This window comes from Mauremys mutica, chromosome 2, assembly GCF_020497125.1.
Source record: "Mauremys mutica isolate MM-2020 ecotype Southern chromosome 2, ASM2049712v1, whole genome shotgun sequence".
NCBI classification, from domain to species: Eukaryota; Metazoa; Chordata; order Testudines; family Geoemydidae; genus Mauremys; species Mauremys mutica.
In genome coordinates this window covers 176,923,905-176,947,622 of record NC_059073.1, presented here as the reverse complement: position 1 = coordinate 176,947,622, position 23,718 = coordinate 176,923,905, and the positions used below count along the sequence as shown (strand labels likewise).

Genomic DNA, 23,718 nt, shown 5'->3' with positions numbered 1-23,718 from the left:
GGAACATCTACCATTAACAGCTTGGGCATTGGAAGAGAAGTGTAGTTCACCATGGAATCTCCATGAAGCAATGATACAGTTTTGTATCCAGACAGAACTCAACCAGGATATTTCATTTACTGATCTGGTCAAATTTACATTTCAGGATTGTATGGAAGCAGAAAGCTTTTTGGGACAGGGACTGCCTCACTGTGTATTGCCCAGCACAGTAGTGCCCTGACCTCTCAATGCTGTTGTGATATGAATATTATAATAATCCCAAAGATCTGGTGATCTCAGCTACACTAGAGTTTCTCCAGGTGGTTTGGTTGGAGTCCTACAACTGAGCACTATAGAAATGTGTGTACCAACCATAGTGGCATTTTGTAGCCAGACACATCATATCTTCCATTTGAGTATCAGGTGCCAAGTTTCATCACAGTGACGAATTAGACAAGCCTTTGGCGGGCCTTTCTTGTCACCATTACTTCTGAAAAGTAAGTTTTAGAATTAGTTCCCATATCCCTACAAAAACACACTGCCTTTGTCATGAGGAAGAAGTTATTCTTATAGTTCCAGAAACCTTTCTCTTCAAGGTAAGTTACGCTTTCCACAATTCCTGGGAAATAGTTCTCCCATCATTTTTTTCTAACCCTTGGAAGATTTGTGGCATAAATGGGCATTCTTACAGCTCTAAAGATATATTTTAAGCATATGGAATGTGTTTGCCTATTACACCCTGTTCATCTCATTCTATCATAATGCCAAGGCCCGAGAGCCTCAAAGTTGCTGCAGGCAAGATGTAAAATCCTGCACCAGTTGGCATACTGTTCTGTGAATAGTTGGGGAACTATTCACAGAAGTTGCTAAGGGTACTGGGGGGAAGGTGTATGAGCCTCATCTGAGGAATATTTGCAAAGTAAGTTTCCGTTCCTCTGCAGAGGCATCCTCTGGTAGGAAGGTGCTACTGAGTTGGTTCCCACATAATTCCTTAGTGTATAAAGTTCTTGCTTTATATGGAGGAAATATCTATTCCTGCCTACTATTCTACTATAATAATTGAACTCTGCTTACTCTTTCCCTCCCAACATCCGGTATGCACTGCTCATTACTTCCCAGGTGTAATGAATGAGGAGAGAAGCCGTGCAACAGAATGAAAATTTTCTTACCTGATAATTTTATTTCTGTCAGCACCTTCTCTCTGAATTCAACCCATCCTGGTAGTTTGGTAAATAACCAGAATATAAATTGAAAATGTTCTCTAGTAAGAGATTTAGACATATAGTGTCTTAATGCTAATAATTGGTTGCTGGAGGGTTTCTCTATTTGTGGAAGAACTCTGCTTTAGGCCTGAGCTGAAGGGTGGAGCATAATCCTGGAGCCTCCTTTGAATTCCATAGTTGGGGGTCATTAATCCATTAGTGGTGAATGAAGAGAGAAGCTGCTAACAGAAGAGGAATTTCTTACTTGGTAGTTTTCTATTCTCCTCAACAAGTGTGGAATTTTACCTCCTCTCCAAACTCCACTGCAAGGATGCAAAATGGGCAATAGTGCAATCCTGCATCTTTGATGGATTTGAAGTCCAATATCTCATGATCCTGAAGAGGTAGAAATGGGAGCCTTATACCATTGTCTGCCAATGTTGTCCTGTTGGAGATGGATTATTGGGAGAGTGCCACCAAGGCAGCTGAAGGTGCATGAGGATTGCAATATATCACATGGATACCCCATCACTGTTAATGTGGTGAATAGTATACTGCCTCTAGATCCTTTCAAAATGAGGTTGATGGGTGAGAAAAGAGACTGATAAAAAGATAAGGACAACAACATCATGGGTAATGATGATGTCCCAGATGTGATATTATGACTTAAACCCTTACCTTTCTCTTGTGCCTGCAACCTCCAAACAGAAGGCCACATCATCTAGGGAGGGAAATCAATAGGATTTGGTATCAGGCCCAGAACCTGTACACCAGTAATTGATAAACATCACTCCCCCCAGATATGGTGAAGAAACACAGCTAAAAGCATGATAAAACTAAAATGAGAAAAGAGAAAAAAAATATAGACAAATTAGAGGATTGGGCCAAAAGAAATCTGATGAGGTTGAACAAGGACAAGTGCAGAGTCCTGCACTTAGGACAGAAGAATGCTATACACTGCTACAGACTAGGGACCGAATGGCTAGGCAGCAGTTCTGCAGAAAAGGACCTAGGGGTTACAGTGAACAGGAAGCTGGATATGAGTCGACAGTGTGCCCTTGTTGCCAAGAAGGCTAACGGCATTTTGGGCCGTATAAGTAGGGGCATTGCCAGCAGATCGAATGACGTGATTATTCCCCTCTATTCGACATTGGTGAATGTCCAGTTTTGAGCCCCACACTACAAGAAGGATGTGGAAAAATTAGAAAGAGTCCAGCAGAGGGCAACAAAAAATGATTAGGGGGTTGGAGCACATGACTTATGAGGAGAGGCTGAGGGAATTGGGATTGTTTAGTCTGCAGAAGAGAAGAATGAGGGGGGATTGGATAGCTGCTTTCAACTACCTGAAAGGGGGTTCCAAAGAGGATGGATTTAGACTGTTCTAAGTGGTAGCAGATAACAGAACAAGGAGTAATGGTCTCAAGTTGCAGTTGAAGAGGTTTAGGTTGGATATTAGGAAAAACGTTTTCACTAGGAGGGTGGTGAAACACTGGAATGGGTTACCTAGGGAGGTGGTGGAATCTCCCTCCTTAGATGTTTTTAAGGTCAGGCTTGACAAAGCCCTGGCTGGGATGATTTAGTTGAGGATTGGTCCTGCTCTGAGCAGGGGGTTGGACTAGATGACCTCCTGAGGTCCCTTCCAACCCTGATATTCTATGATTAGGCAATACAAGGTGGACAGCAATACAGAGGCCTCCTTTGGCAGAAAGGCTCTTCAGGCAGTGGCCCAAATATAATACAGACTTCCGAATTAGCTTACAAAAGTGGGGTACTTCTTTCCTACAAACTTTTGTTTCATATCCCTCCCTACATCTGATCACGACTCGCTACTTCCCAAACATCTGGAATTGTGGGAGATGCAAGGCTACAGAAAGGAAAATTTCTTGCCAATAATTTAATTTCTGCTAGCAGTGTCTCCCACAATTCTTCCCTCCCTGGATGGCCCATGAGTCAAGAGCCAGATATAGTCATTATCATATAATCATCTTCCTTGGTCTAATATATATAGTTATTTCGTTATATCTGGAATATGTGTTAATAATAATATGCAAGTTTTACAGTTTGGGAATAACTCATTTGGCTCAAGCAGCAGCAGAGGGGGCACGGCTAAATTGTGCATGCCAAAATGCTGATCCACTCCATGAGCTGCAGAAAGAGGAGAGTAACTGAAGCATCCAGAATTGTGGGACACGCTGATAGCAGAAAGGAAATGATACATAAGAAATTTTCCAATGCTGGTTCTGTGTAGGATATATGTTTTGGGAACCAGAGTGATAAAGTACATTTATTGGGTGTAACCACACACATTTTGGATAGATTTCTGTCTTTATTTAAATTCAAACACATCAGTATATATTCCTAGCACCATGGCCATGGGAACTTGGGGGATACTGGCCCTGAAATAACTTTTTCATCAGTTTTCTAACATCAGACCAGTAGTTATATCAGAATTTAAAGTCAAAAACATTTTCTTCAGTTCTTCATGTGAAAAAACACACTGGGTTCTTTTTGCTGACATTTAGATTTATAAACATCCCTTTTTCTTTTCTGGGTCTCTTTGAAAGTATATTAAAACTCCTCCTTTTCTCTTTATCTCTTTTTACATTTTAGGTTTTTTTTCATGGTTTTAGCTGTGTTTATCATTTCTAGGAGTGGGACTACTCAACAGACATTGGTCTAGGGGTTCTGGACCATACACCAAACTTCCCAATGTAAGGCTGGTCTTCAAGCTGGGAGTGAAGGGGTGAAAAGGCTTAGGCCAGATCCTCGGAAGGGCGAGGGTTTAGGCCATAGCATCACACCTGGAACATCTTCATTTCCTGTGTTGTGTTTATCTTATTTCTCAATCTATCTCTTCTCATCCATCAACCTAATTTTGACAGAAGCTATGGGCATAGTGCTATTGTGGTGATTTTATATATACTTCAATTTTAACAAGGCTAAAAGTGTGAACAGCTATAGTAGTGATATTTTCAATTATATGTTTTATATTTATCTAATTATATCCGAGTAGTATATTTCTAAACGTTTTAATTGAAAAAGTATATATAGAGATGCTAGATAATACTTAGTCCTGCCTCAGTGCAGGGGACTGGACTAGATGACTAATTGAGGTCCCTTCTAGTCCTACTTTTCTATGAATCTATGTCTTCTGGGCAAGGCATTTTAATTGTGTGTGTATCTTAGTGTCATCTGAAAGAAGACAATTTACCAGGCCGATGAGGAACACTATTATATTTTCATCCAAAGACTGAAAAAGACTTGCACACAATTTAAGAATTATAAATAAATCATGATCAGACCATTTGGTATTCAAAGATTTGGGAAGGGATTTGATCTTGTGAAGTGCTGAGCTCCTGTTGAAGTCAATGGCAACTGAAGGTTCTCAACACCTCTCAGGCGGCATTCAGTACCTCACAATATCTGCTCCCACCCCATCCTCCACTGAAACACTTCTCTGCCTCACGTGGGTGTTGTGAGGATAAAGTCATGAATGTTTATGAGGTACTCAGGCACTACAGTGATGGGAGCCAGGTAAAGCAAGCAAATAAAATAGATAACAATGAGGGAAGAGCAAAGAGCCAGATCTTCCTCTCATTCAAGTCAATGGAAAAACTTCCATTAATTTAAATGGGAGCAGGAGTAGGCCCAAACATTGTGGTGATTTGTGTGGATCTCTCCCTGTGAATTGAATGTTTAAAAATTATGATTGGTTTTATGTTGATCACTGTATAGAGCAAAACTATATTTTATTATAAGCAAATCTCCACAGGTTACATCTCTGAACCACAAATACTTCAGGAGTCACCTAGAAGACTGCCTTTCCCTAGGAAGACCTTTGTTAATAGAAGATGTCAGAGAAGAACTCGATCCTGCTCTGGATAACATTTTGGAAAAAAATTTCATAAAATCTGGCTCAACTCATAAAGTAAGATGAATTTTGAACATGAAAATAAAAAGACAGTGGCATAGATACCTGATATCAGCTGGTGAATTGACACCATAGTGATGGCACCTTTGAAATGTTTAGATAGGCAGACAGCCAACACTTATTTAAATAAATAATTTATCCGAATTGTTCTGATTTTTTTTAAGAGGGGATTGTCTTTCATTGGAAGAAACAACTGTTTGTTGGAAAGTCAGCTGTTAAAAAAATGAAAAATATATTCATATTTTATTTTCAGGTAAAAGTAGGTGACAAGGAGGTAGATGTAATGAAGGGATTTACCCTTTATATAACAACTAAATTGGCTAATCCTGCCTACACTCCAGAAATCAGTGCAAAAACGGCTGTGATTGATTTTACTGTTACCATGAAAGGCTTGGAAGATCAGCTCCTTGGCCGTGTCATTCTCACTGAAAAACAGGTAAATGCTGATCTTTGGGTTAGCGACATTTGAATTTGTATAAAAGAGAGGGTTTACTGGGTATTTGCAGTTTGAGTCGACTTGTGACAATTCAGGGTGCATCTTAGAACGGTGAGAAGTTGTGTAACTGCCTGCCCTGTAACTCTGAGTGCCTTAGATGCTCTGCTGCTGTGGCTCACAGCCTGGACACCAACAGCCAGCAGACAACCATGTGGTTCCCTGAGTGTCTGTGTGGTGTGCAGCCCTGGTTCAGTGCTCTGATCCCAGCAGCCTGCCTACAGCACAACTGCTTCCCGGTGGTCTCCACCAACCTTGGTTACTGCTTGCAGCATGACCCCCAACACACTCCCAGTCCCAAATTTTCTCCAAACCGTCCGCCCTGAAGTGTCCAGCTCCCTCCTGGGACACTCAGAGAAACAATAAGTTTCATTGCTCCTTTAAACGGACAGAAGTCCAGGTTAACAATCACTTCAATTCAAATACAACTCGGGGTTGATTTAGAATAAAAGTAAAACAAGTTTATGAACAAAAGGACGTAGGTTAAGTGATACCAAGTAGAAGGGATTGTAGGTACAATGGGCTACAAACCAACAAAAGTAAAAATACTCTTTCTAATGTTTAAAACCTAACTTTACAAGCTACAGTCTTTGCTCAAGTTAGTTTTCTTAACAATCTTTTTCTTCCCAGACATGGCTGACTTTCTCTAAGTCAAGACCTTCCACAGACGTACACAATGCTAGTTTCCCTTGTCTTCCTAGGTGATAGATCTTTGCCTAAGCAGATTTTTCACTTATATTCAGATCCCAGAGACTTCAACCACCTTGGTTGAAAGCCCCATCTTTCTCAGCTTGCAAAAGCTCTGGCCTCTTGTGTCTGTCTAGTAATCGATGCCAAGAAGCTTCTCTCCCCTTATATCTTCCCAAACTCACTGTATTGTCCCTGGACTCTGGATGACCTCATGCTATTCTTTCCTTCTGTGGACTTCCCATTCCCCTGCTGATTTATATGTAAATTGGGCTTCCATTGTTTTTGGTCACACCTGGCTTAATTGCATTGGAAACGAGTAGAAAGCTGCCTTCCCTCCTATCTGAGAGAAAACCTGTTTCTCCCTTCATTGTCACAGACTTTAAAGCATAGTACAAGTGAGTATTCATAATTTCTCATATAGCGTTAATGCATATGTTTTACAATGATACTAATCACCAGTGTGTCAATGGCTTTCCTAATGGACCTTACTTGATGCACCTGTATACAACAGTAATAATGTATACAATCAGTTGATTCAATTACTTATCATTTGACGTTCAGACCCTCACAAGAGGCTATCTTGACTTGCTAGGTTGATGGCTTTATTTACCTTTTATGTAAATATGCCTTCATTGTGTCTGCCTCATTACCAGGCTGGCCAGACAAAGAAATACACATTCCTTTGGCAAGCAATGCATAAGCCCAGTCTGCCCTAGACAAACACATTTTAAGAACATAATACTAGCACAGGTCTATAACACTTAGTACATACCTTGTACATACATCATGCAAGAATATTAATGATCAGTAAGCTATTTTTTCCACTGCTATATTACATGCCAACTTTTGGTTATATATCATGACAACAGTGTGTTAGATGTAGTGAGCTGACGAGAGTTGCTGACAGAGTAGTGAACAATCAATCGACCTCTGTGTCACACTTGTTTTGCATAACTCTGAAACAACTCAAAGACTGTGAGTACAAAAAATTGAATGAAAGTGTAAGTTTTATTGGACTTACTTTCACATAGAAGAAAATGGGGTGGGGGGAAGGAGCTGAGAAGGAGAGAGAAAATGCTAATAAAAATAAAGATGTAGAGTACCATATATACCATACATAAATCATCCACTTGAACCAGCCTGGTTTTGAGGCAGTTCCTTGTTCAGATATGTAGCACAGGCTTCCTGTTCAACTAGAAAAATATTTTCATAAATCAGAATGTTTAAAAATTGAGTTTGTTACATGAAAAAGGGTTCCTGAACTTAAATCAGTTTTGTGAACCCAGGCCTGTCTCTAGTGTTTGAGGAAATCTAGCATGAGATTTTCAGAAGTGCTCATCTGTGGTCTGACTCTGTGCCCATTGAAATTCCTGTTGATTTAATTGGGAACAGAGTTAGGCTGAGTGCTTTTGAAAATCCTATTGCTAGTGTTTTGCAGCGCCTTACTCCCTCACATCAACCCTGTGAAGTTTTGCAGCTTCATTTCTTTCCTTCTTAGACCTTTTCTATTCATCTCTGCCTTACCCCTTCATGGTTTAATTGACTACTTGCTGGAAAGTTTAGTGGTCAATGCCTTGCTAACTGGGGCTGCAGAATATCTGTTTAGTATTAACACTACCTATTGCTTTAGGATGCAGTTGTGAAATGATAAACATTTATTAAACCTCTCCCCTTTTAGCAGAGATAAAATAGTTAAGGTACCTGTCCCTCCTCTCTCAAGATGAGATTAATGTTCTGCCACAGAAACTCAAAACCAAGGGAGTGCTGATAATGATAAATTAGTTCAAAGAAAAGACAGGGCTGTATCAGCGAAACTGAAAAGCAGACCTCCTGTTATAAACAGGAAGGCCAAGTACACAACTACTGACCTTCAGCAACAGATTAAAAATGAAAGAAAGAGCCCTGACATTCTTAAGGGCTGCTACAAGAATCAATAAAACATATAACCAGTGGAGGGTGTATTCTTCTCATCTTAAAAAAGTGTTGCTGAAACCACTTGGGTGATGATAATTATAGAAGCACCCTGTTGCACCATAATAGTGAAGGTGCTGCCACTACTTCTATTCTAAACTGCTATTTTCTGATATTATAAATGCAGACACAAAAATTCTCTGCAGGCAGAAACCTAGCATTTAGGGGCAAATGGGGGGAAATTGTTTAACCATTTTTTAAAGATATACATTAAAGTATTAAATATGGAATGAATAATGTATGAAATTGAATTTAAAGGTGTGTTTAAAGATAAACACATGCTCAAATACTCTGCTGAATTAGGGCCTGTGACAGAGTGCTGAGAGATGGAGCTTGAGCCAGTACTCTGGGCACTATTGGCAGCAATTAGGTTCCCCTGGAGAAGGCCTAATTGGTCAGGGGGTGACTGGTTACTAGGCAAGACTGGGACGAGGAAGTTGATGAGCTAATTAGTCCATTAACAGGCAAGTGGTTTAAAAAGAGCACAGGAAGGAAGTGCTGGATGCGGAGGCCTGGCCTGGGCCAGCCCAGGTAAAGAGAGACCTCTGCAGGGGGAGATCTCTTCCCTCTCTTCTCTCTGGCAAAAGGGGATGATGATTATATGAAACTGTAAATAGAATTGCTGCATGGGACCATAAGAGGATAGTGCTTGATATAACACAAATAAAATATGCAGCGGTGGTGGTTACAAACTGGAGGTGTTAGAGCCATTTGTGCAGGAAGAAGGGAGAAAAGAGTTACAAGCAGTGATGAGCTGCCAAAATATTAACAACCGGTTCCCTCCTCCTCACCCCATGAGGGGGTCGCCCCCCACACCCCCTGGAACTCTTGCCCCATCCAACCCCCCACGTTCCTTGACACCACACCCCCAGGACCCCTGCCCCATCCACCCCCCTTCCCTGTCCCCTAATTGCCCCCTGCCGCCCCATCCAACCCCTCCTCTTATTCCTGATGGCCCCCCTGGACTCCTGCCCCATCCAACCACCCCTTCTTTCTGTCCCGACTGCCCCTGGAACCCCTTCTCCTGACTGCCTCCCACCACCCCATCCAACTTCCCCTCCTTCTTGACTGCCCCCCCAGGACCCTTGCCCCCATTCAATTCCCCTGTTCCCTGCCCTCTGACCGCCCCAAGTCCCGACCCTAATCCACCCCCTACCCTCTATCCAACACCCCCTCCCTGCCCCCCACCCGCCTTACTGTGCTGCCTGGAGATGGGGGCCGCGCCACCCAGAGTCGGGGCTGGGAGCCGCGGGCGCCAGGCCGGAGTCGGGGGCCGGGCCAGAGCCGCTGGCCAGCCCGAAATCAGGGACCAGCCCGCAGTCGGGGCCGGGGGCCAGCCCAGAGCTGGGGGCCAGGGCCGGGGGCCAGCCCAGAGTCGGGGGCCGGCCCGGAGCCACTGGCCAGGCCGGAGTCAGGGGCCAGGCCGGAGTCAGGGACTGGGGTCTGGCCCGGAGCCGCGCCACCCAGCCGGCCGGAGTTGGGGCTGGTCCGGAGCCACTGGCAAGGCCGGAGTTGGGGGCCGGGCCGGAGATCGGGGGCTGGGCCCGGAGCCACGCCGCCTGGCCGGCCGGAGTCAGAGTCGGGGCCGAAATCGGGGCTGGCCCGGAGTCATGCTGCCCGGCCGGCCGGAGTTGGAGTCGGGGCCGGAGGCCGGCCCGGAGCTGTGCCGCCCGGCCGGCCGGAGTCGGGGCCAGGGGCTGGCCAGGAGATGTGCGGCGCCTATAGCCCTCCTCGTGCCCCCCGCCCCAGCTCACCTGCAGGAAGCTGCTGCTTCCTTCTCAGCCCTCCCAGGCTTCCCGCGCTAACAGCTGATTGGCGGGAAGCCCAGAGGGGGAGCCTTCAGGGGAGGAGGCAGAGGCAGAGCTGGGGCCAGGGGCAGGGCAGGGAGCTGCTGGAGCTTTTGTTAAATTTAAAAGCCCTTTACAACCGGTCTAAAAGGGTTTCTAAATTTAACAACTGGTTCCCGTGAACCGGTGGGAACCGGCTCCAGCTCACCACTGGTTACAAGCCCTGTCACAGGACCCTACTCTATAATTCACATTTTAGAGCTAAGCCCTGCCCTGTGCTGTATTGGTATGAAAGGTTGAGGGGGAAACGGGGAGGATTTAAAGTCAAGATGAAATGCATGCTTAAGCCACTGCCTTTACTTATGATTCAGTTATTTGTAACTTTCTAGGGTATCATGACTATATATGAAATGAATGAAAAGCAACAGATGACAGTTTTCCAAAGTGAAAGATTTCCAATGTTTGGGAAGAATTTGGGAAGAATCCCTTACCCCTTGACATTCAGAACAGCAGCTCCATTGTCTCAGTAACACGACATATTGAAATGAATGAAGATAGATTGTCAGGATATAGATAAACCAATAATTTTTTTAAAAATACCAATTTTATAATAAAAAGTTTAGTCAGCTGGCTAAATAAACTGAAAGTTCAGAAGAGGCAAAGCATCCTCCCTGCAGAGGATGGGTCAAGAGGGTCTTCCAGCAGCTGGGCCCACAGGCCCTTCATGGCCATACCCCAACACTCCATCTATGCAAAGGAACTCCAGAGCTGGCCACTTACGCCATCTTTGGGTCTCTATTATGCCACTGGAGCAGCAAAAATCAGATTGAGTGGGCTGAAGATCTGCTCCGTTGTCCGTCTTCCTTGTAGAACTATTATAGAAATGTCACATTGTACAAATGTTCGCCACTAGAGCATCTCTTGCTTTATAAGTTGAGAGAAATTTTCTACTTTGCTAAACCAAAGAATAATAGAAATTAGAAATGGAAAAGGTCATCTATCCAGTTCCCCCGCCTATGCAAGATTAGTCTGTGCACTACATTTTCTAGTCCTTTGTCCAGTCTAATTTTAACTATCCAAAACAATGTGTCTTTGACCACAGCTTCATAGACCTTACTGTCAGGAAGTTTTCCTGATAGCCTACAATTTCATTAATCCATATGCTCCATTTCTCAAATTAATACAGTATGTGCATACATCCCATTTTACATAAATTTTTGTGTCTTAGAGAAACAGTAGAAAAATTCCCATTCTTTCTGTCATGCATGAAATCATGCATTTTCTGCATGGGTATAAGTCATCTTTCCTTTGAATACACTATATTTTCTTCTGTAGGAACTGGAGGCAGAAAGAGTCAAGCTGATGGAAGAAGTGACATCTAACAAGAGGAAAATGCAGGATCTTGAAGACAGTCTTCTCTTCCGTTTAACCAGCACAGAAGGGTCTCTGGTTGAAGATGAATCTCTGATAGAAGTCCTAAGAATCACTAAAACAACTGCAGAAGAGGTGACTTTTGAATAAATTGGGGATATATTTTGTTATTTAAATACTGTCTGATCAGACTTGCCTCTTTGATGTTGTTCTGCAATTTATAATACTACATAATGTCTGACTGCATAACAAATAAATAATATAATTAGGCCTGGCAGGATTCAATTTTAATGGCTAAAGATCAGTAAACACAAGCTTCAGCAGACACACTGAAATCAGGGGAAAAAACATCAATTGATAAAAGTTGGCACAAGTGCAGCATCTCTCCTTCCCCCCAGCACCTTGTGTCTGCAGGGATCGGGTGTCACTAGCCCTATAGCAGAGTGCAGGGAGCCCAGGACCCGCTCACTCGCTACTATGAGAGCTGAGCTGCAGAGGGCTCCCTGCATGGCCTCCAGGGCTGTTGACACACAATTCCTGAAAGCATAAGGTGTGTTGGGTGGGGGCGGAGGGAGGAAGGCTTTGGTCCTGGCAGGGCAGAGCAGAGATCCCCAGCCAGGACTGCAATGGGGAGGAAGAGAAGCACGAGCCCACAACAGTATCCTTCAGCAGTTGGAGTGGCCTCCCCTGTGGCTGGAGGCTCCTCCTCCTCCTCCTCCTCCTCTTCTTCCTGGCAATATTGCCTGGAGGTTTCTGCTCTGCCCAGCTAGGATCACAGCCTCCCACTGACAGCTGCAGGGATCAGGTGTCAGCCGCCTCAGAGCAGCACAGGAAGCCCTCTGCAAGCCTGCCTTGCATCCTCTATAGAAAATACAACTCTGTCAGGGTACGTTTTTATAAAATAATGCCTAGTGGGCCCAAGCAATATCATAGCACACTGTGGTTGTTGTTGTGTAAATACATATGAAGACACAGTGCCCGCCCTGAAGCTCTTACAATGAAAAGTAAAATTTAAATAAAAATACTGTTATCTTCTTAATCAATACCTTTCTTTCTATATTTGCTGTATAAATCACAAGTGACACAACATAATCTACATGGTCTTTCAATTTATTTTAAGGTGAGTGAAAAGTTAAATGTTGCAGCAGAGACAGAGGTGAAAATCAACACCGCACGTGAAGAATATCGTCCAGTTGCTTGTCGTGGCAGCATCCTTTATTTCCTAATTGTGGAAATGAGCTTGGTAAATGTAATGTACCAGACATCCTTACGGCAATTCCTTGGCATTTTTGATCTATCGGTGGAAAGATCAGTGAAATCTCAGATCACAGCCAAACGAGTAGCCAACATAATTGAGCATCTCACCTATGAAGTATACAAGTACACTGTGCGAGGGCTGTATGAAAATCACAAGTTCCTCTTCACATTGCTCATGGCACTGAAGATTGACTTGCAGGCCAAGAAAATTTCTCACAATGAGTTTCAGACACTCATCAAAGGTAGTTTCTTGTAATATGTTCCTATTTAAATATATCCATGAGTTGTCAAACCAGCACTTTGCAATATTTATACTACTGATATTTTGTGCCTTCCAGTGACCATGGATCTCAGTGTCCATTAGTTAAGAATTCGATGGTGGTGGCATTAAGCTACCGGCCTCGGTGGGGTGGTGGTGTAAACAGTTACTGCGCCTTCTGGCGTGCAAGAATAGCATGAGCATTGTGTTGCCCTTGATAAGGATGCAGCATGTGCTTCCTCATTCTAGGCCAGGTTTTCTGGCCTTGGTGAAGGAGGATGAGATTGTCCTTTGATGCTCTCTCCTTCTGCTCTGGGGGCTTTCATGCAGCACCCTATTTGGTAGGCAATTATTCCTACTTTGGAGATGAGGAAAATGAATCATGGAGAAATTAAGATACCAGCCCTGTGGACTGCTGAGAGCCTTTAACTTCCACCTTTCAGGAGGCATTGTGCACTTCAGAGTCATGCCCTAAGAGCCCAGATGTCTTGCCTCCTCCTCCTGCATGTTAATAGAAAACCACCTTTTTTCTCTTTCATTTTGTGGACTTTGGGTTATACACAATCCTCCTGAATTAACGAAGTTTTGCAATGCAGTTTTGGGCATCCAAATTTCTGTTTGCAAATTCCATTAAATTTCTTACCACTAAGAGTTAAGTACTTTGTGATTCATAATTTTTGGCTTAAATGATGTATGCTTTTTTCACAATGCTTTTCATCTTGCAGGAGGTGCAAGTTTGGATCTGAACTCTGTACAACCAAAGCCAAAGAAGTGGATCCTTGACATGACATGGCTCAATCTTGTACAGTTATCTAATCTGTACCCTTTTAACCAGCTTCTGGGGCAAGTTACAAGGAATGAAAAGGCCTGGAAAGCCTGGTTCGATAAAGAAGCACCTGAAGAGGCTCCTCTTCCTGATGGATATGACAGTTTAGTGGATACATTCCGTAAACTGCTCCTTATCCGTAGCTGGTGCCCTGATCATACCATTGCTCAGGTGAGGAAGAGAATTTTAATGTATGGTATAAACCATAAGCTAGCATTCTTGGTACAAGTTTCTTTGGTTTTACCACAAAATATATGGCAGAAATCCAATTGCCCAGTCTAAATGTTTGGAAATATGTTATGGATACTTTTTACATAGCTGATTATAACAAATTAAAAAGGAATATGCAATATGTTAATTAATTTGTTAGAGCTATTATATTGCTTTATGTGCCAGGAAGGGTTACCAGTCTTCCACAGTGGCACAGCTATACAGTATGGTCCTGAAATTTGTACAGCTTTTGTGTTTCTTCACATAAGAAGACACAGTCTCATTTCTTCATGTAAGCAGCAGAAAGAGAACAGTTCAGGTTGAATCTCTGAAAGGCACATTGCAAATATGGAACAAGCCAACACGAAACAATTTTCTTGTTTTTTAATTGCCAGCAAACTGATACATCTGTTATTTGTACAGCTCTAATCATGTCCCTTCCACTCTCACTCCAAATTCTATGCCTGTAGCCAGACTAAAGAGTAGCATCTCACTTCTCCTATCTCATCTATTATTATTCCAATTCCTACAGATAAATTGTGGAGTAGCGCCCCTTCTTCATCTAGATGACAACATTCTTTTCAGGGATCATTCCTCAAATAATACCACCAAGTTCTTACCCCTTTTTTACCTCTATTTGCCCAGCATGTCATAGCGCACCACGTGGAGTATGCAAAGGCCAAGAGGTGATCTGTGTGTGTAGGAGGAGCCTGACAAGGGGAGCTCTATATACCACAATTGCTCCCAGCCCATGGTCCCTCATTCTGTCAGGGGAAGAAACTCTGAGTCTGGATGGCTTATTGGGGCCTTTGCATCCACCAAGACTCCTCCAAGACAAGTCAACAAATGTGTGTCCATCCTCTTCAGCATTTGAAATTTAGCAGGTGGATCCTCATTGATCAGGGATTCTTTGGGGGGTAAATCCCCTGGCCCAGTCCACCAGAAAAAAAGGTCCATGGTTCCCTTTTGTATTCTCAAGTGTGTAACTGAATCACTTGGCAAAGAGTCTGGCATTCTTTCCAAATCTTCTTCCTTCCATGAGGAGGATCTGGGAACCCTCAGGACGATTTCCTTCCATTTTCTGGCCAATGGCAGAGTGGAGGATGAGAGGTCCAGGCTGTAATCAAGTCAGCAAGAAGTTGTTCTAGGATTTCCACTCATAGAAGGCATGACCATCACTGCATCTTCCATGAAGACAAGGTCCTTTTGCATACTGCAGAAACATTTGTTACAAAGACAAACTCTTTATTCCATGTATCATAGAAGAGCATTCTTCTTTTGTAAGAAAGAGCACGGCACATGCTAGATGTGAGAGGAACAGTTAAATATACCTTTGTGGAACTGAACAATTAAGAAAAAATGCCTCTATTCGCTTCCTTTCTCCCTATATTCTGGGGTCTGAAAGTTTCTAATTTCCCACTGCCAGCTGGATAAACTGCATCACCAAAGTCTATACAGCTTTGGATAAACCAATTCTAGAAGGGTTCAGAGTCTGCCTAATGTGCTCACTGAGTCACATATCTTGGGCTGGGGGAGAGGTCATGATCTGTAATGAAAAATGTAGTTCCCTGTCAGCCCAGTCACACCAAAGATAAGTCCTTCCAGGTGCTTCTGAAATGGGACTCTTCAGGATTCACATATATAGTTACTACACTTGAAGAGGCATTACTGTCCAAAAAGTTATGTTTTGTATCCCAGTCAGAATTTACTCTTTCAAGTTAGCTTTGGAAGTACTCATGTAAAATGAGGACAGAAGGGGCATGGGTAAGGCCCAAAACCTTATGGATAAAATCTGAGCTGCCTCCAGTGTTTGCAGGAGAGGTGCTGCGGAATAGGGCAGTCCCAGAAAGGATAGCATCAGGTAAGAAATTTTCCATTTAAAGCTATATTTTAAGTTAAATTGAAAATTAAACTCCGATCTAGCACCTCCATCCTGTCCACCAGGGCTATCTGTGAATGGTTCCTCAGTTTCCATAGTAGTAGACACTGGGTTTGTGTGACACACATTGCTGTGGGTGAGGGTGTGCAAGTAAGGTTATTTAATGTGTATTTGGAAATGTTTGTTGCAGGCGCGGCACTACATTGCAGAATCTCTCAGTGTGAAATATGCAGAAGGATTTATTCTTGATATGGAAGCAATGTGGACTGAAAGTGACTGTCGAACACCCTTGACTTGCTTTTTATCTATGGGATCTGATCCCACTGAAAATATAGAGCGTCTTGCAAAATCAAAGGTATCTTAAATCGTGTTTAGTAGAGCTGCGTGAACAGTGGTAAAAAATATTGATGAATATTTTGTTGAATTAGAAGTTGAATTTTGATTTGCAGTGAGCTGACCTCCTTTTGTCACTTTTCACATGCATTCATATGAGCACACTTTGGTTCATGCCTGTGTTCTTGGGAAATGGATTTTGGGTCTGTGAGAAAAATGGAAATGTTAGATTTCTACTTTTCCCAGTCAGTTTGTACAAAGAGACAGCTGTTTCTGTGCCAGTGATCACCATGAAATGTCTAGTTGTAACAAATAAGCAGTGCTGGTGGTGTATAGTGTTATCTTTTGTTTATTGTATGAACTGATGGCAGTTACAGTTGGAAATAGAACAATGTTTAATTAATCCAGCAGGTGAACAGATTTGTGAAAATGTTCCTCAGAAGCCTGGCCAATGCCCTGATGTGGAGGGTGTTTTGACGAACCAGACCCGCCTTTCTTAACTAGAACTGTACATACACACACGCACACACCACAGTTACCAATTAATTTGTGTCAGTGACCGCAGTGAATGATGAAAGACAAAAGTAAACTGGAGACCATAACATTCAATACATTTGCTTGGTAGATACATGAAAAATTGCTTACTAACAGCACAGCATCATTGGAAAGGGTTGTGATCCCTTGTATTTATGGTTCAAAATGTAGATATAAACATGAATTCACCAAGATGAAATTTTCACCTGAATAACAGATCCCCATATGCTGCCTGCCTATGAGGATGTATATGAGACTCTGGCCAAAATTTTCGAATAAAGATGCGTAATGTTATAAACATTGAGTAAGAGTGGCCTGATATTCAAAGTGCTGAGCACCCATAAATCTCATTAGCTTCATTCAAACCTGTGGGTGCTTAGCACCTTTGAAATTCAGGCCACTGTTACTTAGGTGCCTAAATATGATATAGATTTAAGGGTCTAGCGTTAGGAACACAAGTTGGATTACTCTGGGCATGATCCCCATCCCAAAGAATTTACAGTCTAGGAAGCCAACTCACAATCGCTGGGTGGGGAAGGGAGGCAGATGGAGTGAGCAGGGGATATGGCATCCATCTTCTTAGTTCCAATTTTTTATTTTTAAATAAACGTTGTGAACACACCCCTGAGACAGGGACTAGGATCTGTATCTTTGTTGGAAGCAGTGCATTTGAAGGGGTAACTTGAAACAGGGCCACCCAGAGGGAGGGGCAAGAGGGGCAATTTGCCCCGGGCCCCGCAGGGGCCCCCACGAGAGTTTTTCGGGGCCCTTGGAGCAGGGTCCTTCACTCACTCCGGGGGCCCTGGAAAACTCTCGCAGGGCCTGGGCCCCCGGAGCTCCTTCCGCTCCGAGTCGTCGATGGCAATTCGGCGGTGGGGGGTCCTTCCTCTCCGGGACCCGCCGCCGAAGTGCCCCAAACACCCGCAGCGAAGGTCCTTCCGGCACTTTGGCGGTGGGTCCCAGGGCAGGTCTTTGGCGGGGGGGGGGGTTCTCCCCAGGACCCGCTGCTGAAGTGCCGGGTCTTTGGCGGCAATTCGGTGGCGGGGGATCCCCTGCCGCCGAAGCCTCCAAGCTCCCAGGCACCCTGAATCCTCTGGGCGGCCCTGACTTGATTAAAATTAAAAAATTAAAAGCAAAATAAAACCCAGACCTTTTAGTGTTGATCTTCAAGCTACCACTCTTGTCCCAGAGATCAGAAGAAGACTCTCTTCCTTGAACTCATATAAAGATCCTTACTGTGATCTGATGGAGTATGACATTTTGGGGATCACCCAGACCAGAAAGGGGTTCTGCTGCCTGCTGCTCAGTTTCTTTATCCTGTGCAGCTTTGGTCCAGACCTCTGACACCAGTATCTTGCCCACAAGCACAAGGTCTCACCCTGGCTTCCACCAGCCTAGTTACTCCCTGCAGGATGACACTAACAGGCCGTTCAGGCCTGAGTCTCTCTAAATCCGTCCTCCCCATGCTATTAACTACAAGACACTCAGACTTTCCCCCTCTGGTTCACAACCCCTGGAGGTGTGAAACCAGCCTCCCAGACAAAAGCTCCACTCAGTTTGCACACCAGAGACCTGCTTGGGGTAGAAATAAACAAAAGGTTTATGTAATAGAAAAGCCACAGATTCAAAGATGAATTAGAAAGGGAGAGCAAACTTATACAAGTTACACAGAAAATAAACATAAATGTGCATCCTCAGGCATTACATTTCCATATTCGATAAAATCCCTTTTCTAATCCATTCCCTCTTCTACCTATTGCCTTTGAACAGTTTCCCAGCATACCCCTTAGGCATAGGGAGGATCCAGTGTTTCATGGACAGCAACCACCAAGACACTGTCCTTCAGTTTCTGGATGCCTTTAATTTCAAACCCCTTCCATTTTAAAAGGGTTCACGATATTTTTTTCTTCGGGCATGGTGACTCTCAGTTGGGGAAATTCTAGCTGGGATGTCTGTGTCTTTCCAGTAACTCGAACGGCTCATCATTTGTCTTTTCCTCGGTGGTACAGTGCTAGGTGTGCGGAGCTAGTCTCAACTGGTTATAGAGGCAACCCCTCCCTGCCTGCCTCTCCCCCACCCTGAGGAGTGAGGTGGAACGGCACCACAGATTGGGAGCACAGTTGTCCATATACACAAATACACAAATTCATAACCACAGCCTGTCTACGTATCTCATAATGACCACTAAGTTTAGAACATTACAAGCTTTCATAAAAGACCTTGCACAACATATTTTATAGCACACATTGTATACAATCAGTTGATTCAACTGCTTATTCTTTGGGGTTCAACCCCCTTGTTCTCCCCTGTCTGGACCTTGATTGTCACAAGGGATGTCTTGCAGGTGTTGATTTTTTTCAATATAAGGATAGGTACTCTCGGCTGCCTTTGTGATACTTGTGATTCCATGGCCTACCATTTTGCCAATGGCAGCCTCATTCCATCCTGCCTTGCTGCCAGTAATGGCAGGTCTACACTTAAAATACTTCATCTGAGCAGCTCTCCTGTTGACATAGCACTGTCTACAAAGGGGGTTAAGATTGTTATAACTATGTTGCTTAAGGGTGTGGATTTTTCACATGTAGTTATACCGACATAGGTCTGTAGTGCCGACCTAGCCTCAGTCTCTGCTGTAGCCACTTAGATAGAGGAAGACTAGACATTAATCAGTCTAGCTCTCCTGGCTACACGAAGGTGCAAGATCATCCTGTAGCCTCCCCAACCCCTACCCTGGGGACACGGACTCAGTGGTGAGGCTGCACCTGACCCTGACACAGCACAAGGCCTGGGTCTGCCCCAGAAACACCCTGGGGCCCTGCCTCTATGTGCCAGCTGCACCAGGTGTGGGGCAGGCAGGATGAACCAGGCAGGATACAAGTGTGGAGGGGCTCAGTGTGGGGGATCCAGGGGTGGGGTGAGAGGATTTTGTGTGGGACAATCTGGGTTCAGGCAGCTCAGTGGGGGGTCTAGATGTGGGGGGCATCTGGATGCACAGAGGCTGGTTGGGGCTCAGCGGAGGGGTCTGAATGTGGGAGTCTCTGCCGGGCAGTCTGGGTTCTGGGGGAGTGGGGCTTGGTGGGGTGGGGGTCTGGGTGAAACTGCTTGGGGGTCAGTGGCATGGGGATCTGGGTGTGGGGGCTAAGGGGGGTGCAGGGAGGTGGGGCTCAGGGCAGGGGTTTGAGTGCAAGAAGCTCAGTGGGGGGTGGTCTGGGTGCAGGGGTGAGGGTCTGGAGGCAGAGGATTTGGGGGTAGGGGGCTCCAGATGCAGGGGTTGAAGTTTAATGAGGTGGGGTTTGGGTATGGAGAGCTAGGGGATTCTGGGTATACGGGGTGAGGCTTGGGGGGGAGGGTGTCTGGGTATGCGAGGTCCAGATGCACGGGATTTGGGCGGATGAGGGAGCAGCTCCCCTATAGTGAACCCTCCCCCGCAGCTGAGAAGCGATGGGGGCAGGAAGCATGGGAGGATGCTGAGCTTCCTGCAGCTGGGGGAGGTTTCTGTGGGTGGGTCAGACCCACCCCCAGCCACTCCTTTCAGGGGAAGAGAAAGTCCCGTCTGCTTCTGCCTCCAGCTCAGCTGGGACTAGCAGCTGAGCCCAGCTCAGGGTAGGAGCCACAGGCTGGGGAGTCCCCAGCCCTGCGGTGATCTACCTCTCCACTGACTGCTCCCGGTTCCTGAAATGATGTACCTGCGCAGCTAGGGAGTGGTGTATGACTGCTCTTGCAGTTTCCCTTTCAGAAGTAATTTTTTCTGTGGGGAAGCAGAGAAATCTGCGGGGAACATGAATTCCTCACATGCTCAGTAGCACAGAATTCCCCCAGGAGTAAAACTCCACAAGATTGCACTTGCAGAGGTTCTTTCTAATTGCCTCAGGGTAGCAGGGTTGATCCCACATTAATGACAGGGGGTTTGGCCCCCCCATAAATCCTGGAGGCAAGGACATCCATGCACAGAGCTTCGCTTCTTATCTTGAGCCACACTTTCCTTTCCTACGTTTTTTCCCCAGATAGCTCCAGATTAAACTAAATCAATACTGTCATACAGTAAACATCCCAATAACCAGGTCAACATACAATATTCATAAATCACTACAGAGCTGCTCCAAATCCATCACACCTCCTGAAGATTTTCCACAGCATAAAGGGGTGTGACATACCCTTAGGGTACAACCTAGACTGCAAGACTGACGAGTCCCCTTAAACTCTACAGCCTGGGCTGTCTCTCACAATGCTATGCTAGTGACAAACAGCAAACCCCTCCAGCGCTGTGATCAAGCAGCCATCAACATGTCCAGCTGAATTGCATGAATGCTCTCTAAGCCACTCATGAATTGTATGCAGGGAGATCCCAGCCCCCATGTTGCACCCCAGTGATGTCCTGTCTTACACTGCTCAAGACCTTCTCTTGAACAAGGGAAGCTCGTTAATTAGTTCACCACAGGAAAGTGGACATGCACCAGCCTTTGTAGTCTGAGCAGATTCCCCAGTCACTTTAGACAAACTCACTGGTAAGGACAAAACATTAAAATAAGTGTATTAACTACAGAAAGATACAATTTAAGTGATTGTAAGTGTTAGGCACAGAGGTCAAAGTTGGTTACATAAGAAATAAAAATAGACTCACAGTCTAAATTCTAACTTTAACAGACTGCACAAGATTTGAATCAAACAGCTTTTCTTAGCTCACTGGGTGTTCCAGGCACTTTACAGTTCTTAATGCACAGGCTGAATTTCCTTCTCAGCCTGGGACCAATCTCCCCAGTTCAAAGTCTTTGTCTTCCAAATGATCTTCCAGGTGTTGAGATGAGGGAGGAGCCAGGCTAAGGGGTGATGTCCTTGACCCTCATTTATACTTTCTCTCCAGGTGCTAGAAAGATCTTTGCTGTGATGTGGAGGGGAGGTAGCCCCCACTGTGTACATGCCCTCTATGAGAGGGTGGGATTCTTCTTGGTGGGCCATCAACACGTCTGGCTGGTCCTGATGTAAATCTGTCTTGTCAGTATTGTTGCTCCTCTGTTGCCACTGAAAGGCTGGCTGTGGATGTTTCCCACCTAGCACATATTTCAGTAACAAACGTATAGCAATATTTCCTAACTTCACATACAATGTTAGTACCTGCAATTCAACAGGATATTAATGTTCAACACATCAAGACTTTTTAAATTAGCGCTCACAAGGCATACTCTGTACAAACCATATAATTATATCACAGTGGTGAATATGGGGGTTCCAGGGTGCTATTTTGAAGTACAGAGTGTCACAAGGGGAAAACAGTAAGCTACTACACACCCTGCCCACAGTAATGTGTGGTACTTTAACTGGAAGGGTGCGGGGGCATCCAGCAGAAGACCGCTAGTTACATCCAATCCCCCTTCCCTATCCACTTTGCACACAGAAAGGTTTCCACAGAGTTGTGGGGAAGGGAAGTGCAGCAAAGATGGGTGTTTCATGGATCCTGCTGCAACCATGTTCATAGAAGTAGCATCCTCTTAGCTTGTGGGGGAGGAGAACAGCCTAGGGGCCTGTTCAGAACCTAGATCTTCAGAGGTGTCAGCTTTAGTGCAGCAGCCTAGATCACCCCCTTACATTTCATTTCTTTGTCTGATAAGTTCCGTAAGCCCCTGTGGTGCTGTAAAAATAATAAGCAACACTAATAATCATTTCTAAGAGATTACAAGATATGTACTTTTTTCTTACAGAATACTCCTTGTCGTGCCATTTCAATGGGTCAGGGCCAGGAGATCCATGCAAGGCGCTTATTAAATCAGTGTATGCAAGATGGAGGATGGCTCCTTCTGCAGAACTGCCACCTGGGCTTGGATTTCCTTGATGAATTATTGGACACCATCATAACAACGGAATATATGAACGAGGGTTTCAGGACGTGGATTACTACAGAGGTCCATTCAAAATTTCCTATTAATCTTTTGCAGTCATCGATCAAATTTACTAATGAACCACCTCAAGGTAAAAAAAAATCATTCTGACAGTTGCTGCTTTTACTGATTACTGTATGCTGCTCTATGTTCTCCTTGTTCCTCAGTTAACTAAATGCAACCCTGTGTGAATCAATTTCATTATTCAAGAAGCATTAAACTGTTTTTGTGAAGATTTTCATTGTTCATTTTGTAACACAGACTATTGGTGATCTTGTTGTTTCAATATATAATAAATTGTGAAGAATATTAGGCAAAATCTGCAAGCTTAAGTGTTAAAAATTGATGCCTAAGTGTAGATTTTTGGAGCCTAAATAAGTGGCTTGAATGTCAACAGTAGCTGTGGTGCTCAGCACTTTTGCAATCAGGCTATGTACATAGATGCTTAAAAATAAATTTAGGTGCCTAACATTAGGCATCCAAAACTACCAGAATTTTCAGTAATGTACAGATGCTGTTTCTCATAATGAAATATTTTCCAATGAATGGATGGCTGTAGAACTTGAGGCTTGTTATAAAATTAGTATCTTGCTGGAAACACAGATCATAAAGTATTTACCACCAGTTAGTCTTGGGATATTTAAGTTTCCAGGGTATTTATGTTCACTATAATTTACCCTCCTGATTTAGAATGGTGTTTTCATTAGAGAACAAAATTATGTTCCTGTTTATAGACATCTTTATGGTAAGTTAGATCCCCTCCCTGCTCTGAACTGAAACTATACATATTGGGCCGGATTGTTTCCACATAGATACATACAAGAAGGGTTCCTGCAGCCATGGATCTTCCCTCTCTGCCTGGAGGGGGGCTTCAACCCCTCCACAACAGTGTTCCCCTCCTTACACCCTGTGGAGGCTCTGTGTGGTTCAGGGTCTGCTGGGGGAAGAGGTTGTATTCAGGGAGGCAGGGGGAAGAGTCAGCAGCAAAGGGCTAGCAGGACAGACATCATCCCCCCCTCTAGCCCCCCAAAGATAACACTGACACGTTAACAAAGCCCCAGGCTTCATTCACTTTTCTGCAGATCCTACCCAGGGTTTGTAGGAGCTGCTGTGGCTGGGGCTA

At 44.3% G+C, this 23,718-nt stretch overlaps 1 protein-coding gene across 1 annotated transcript in view; it reads left to right on the top strand.

The window, feature by feature from the left end:
- Positions 1 to 23,718, top strand: part of LOC123364581 (dynein axonemal heavy chain 5-like) — a 317,201-nt gene that overhangs the window by 229,682 nt on the left and 63,801 nt on the right. Inside the window, exons 66-72 of the mRNA XM_045006814.1 lie at positions 4,954 to 5,109; positions 5,366 to 5,548; positions 11,389 to 11,559; positions 12,545 to 12,923; positions 13,666 to 13,937; positions 16,046 to 16,210; positions 22,419 to 22,686. Of these exons, the coding sequence (XP_044862749.1) occupies positions 4,954 to 5,109; positions 5,366 to 5,548; positions 11,389 to 11,559; positions 12,545 to 12,923; positions 13,666 to 13,937; positions 16,046 to 16,210; positions 22,419 to 22,686 (1,594 nt within the window). The remainder of the gene's footprint in view (positions 1 to 4,953; positions 5,110 to 5,365; positions 5,549 to 11,388; positions 11,560 to 12,544; positions 12,924 to 13,665; positions 13,938 to 16,045; positions 16,211 to 22,418; positions 22,687 to 23,718) is intronic.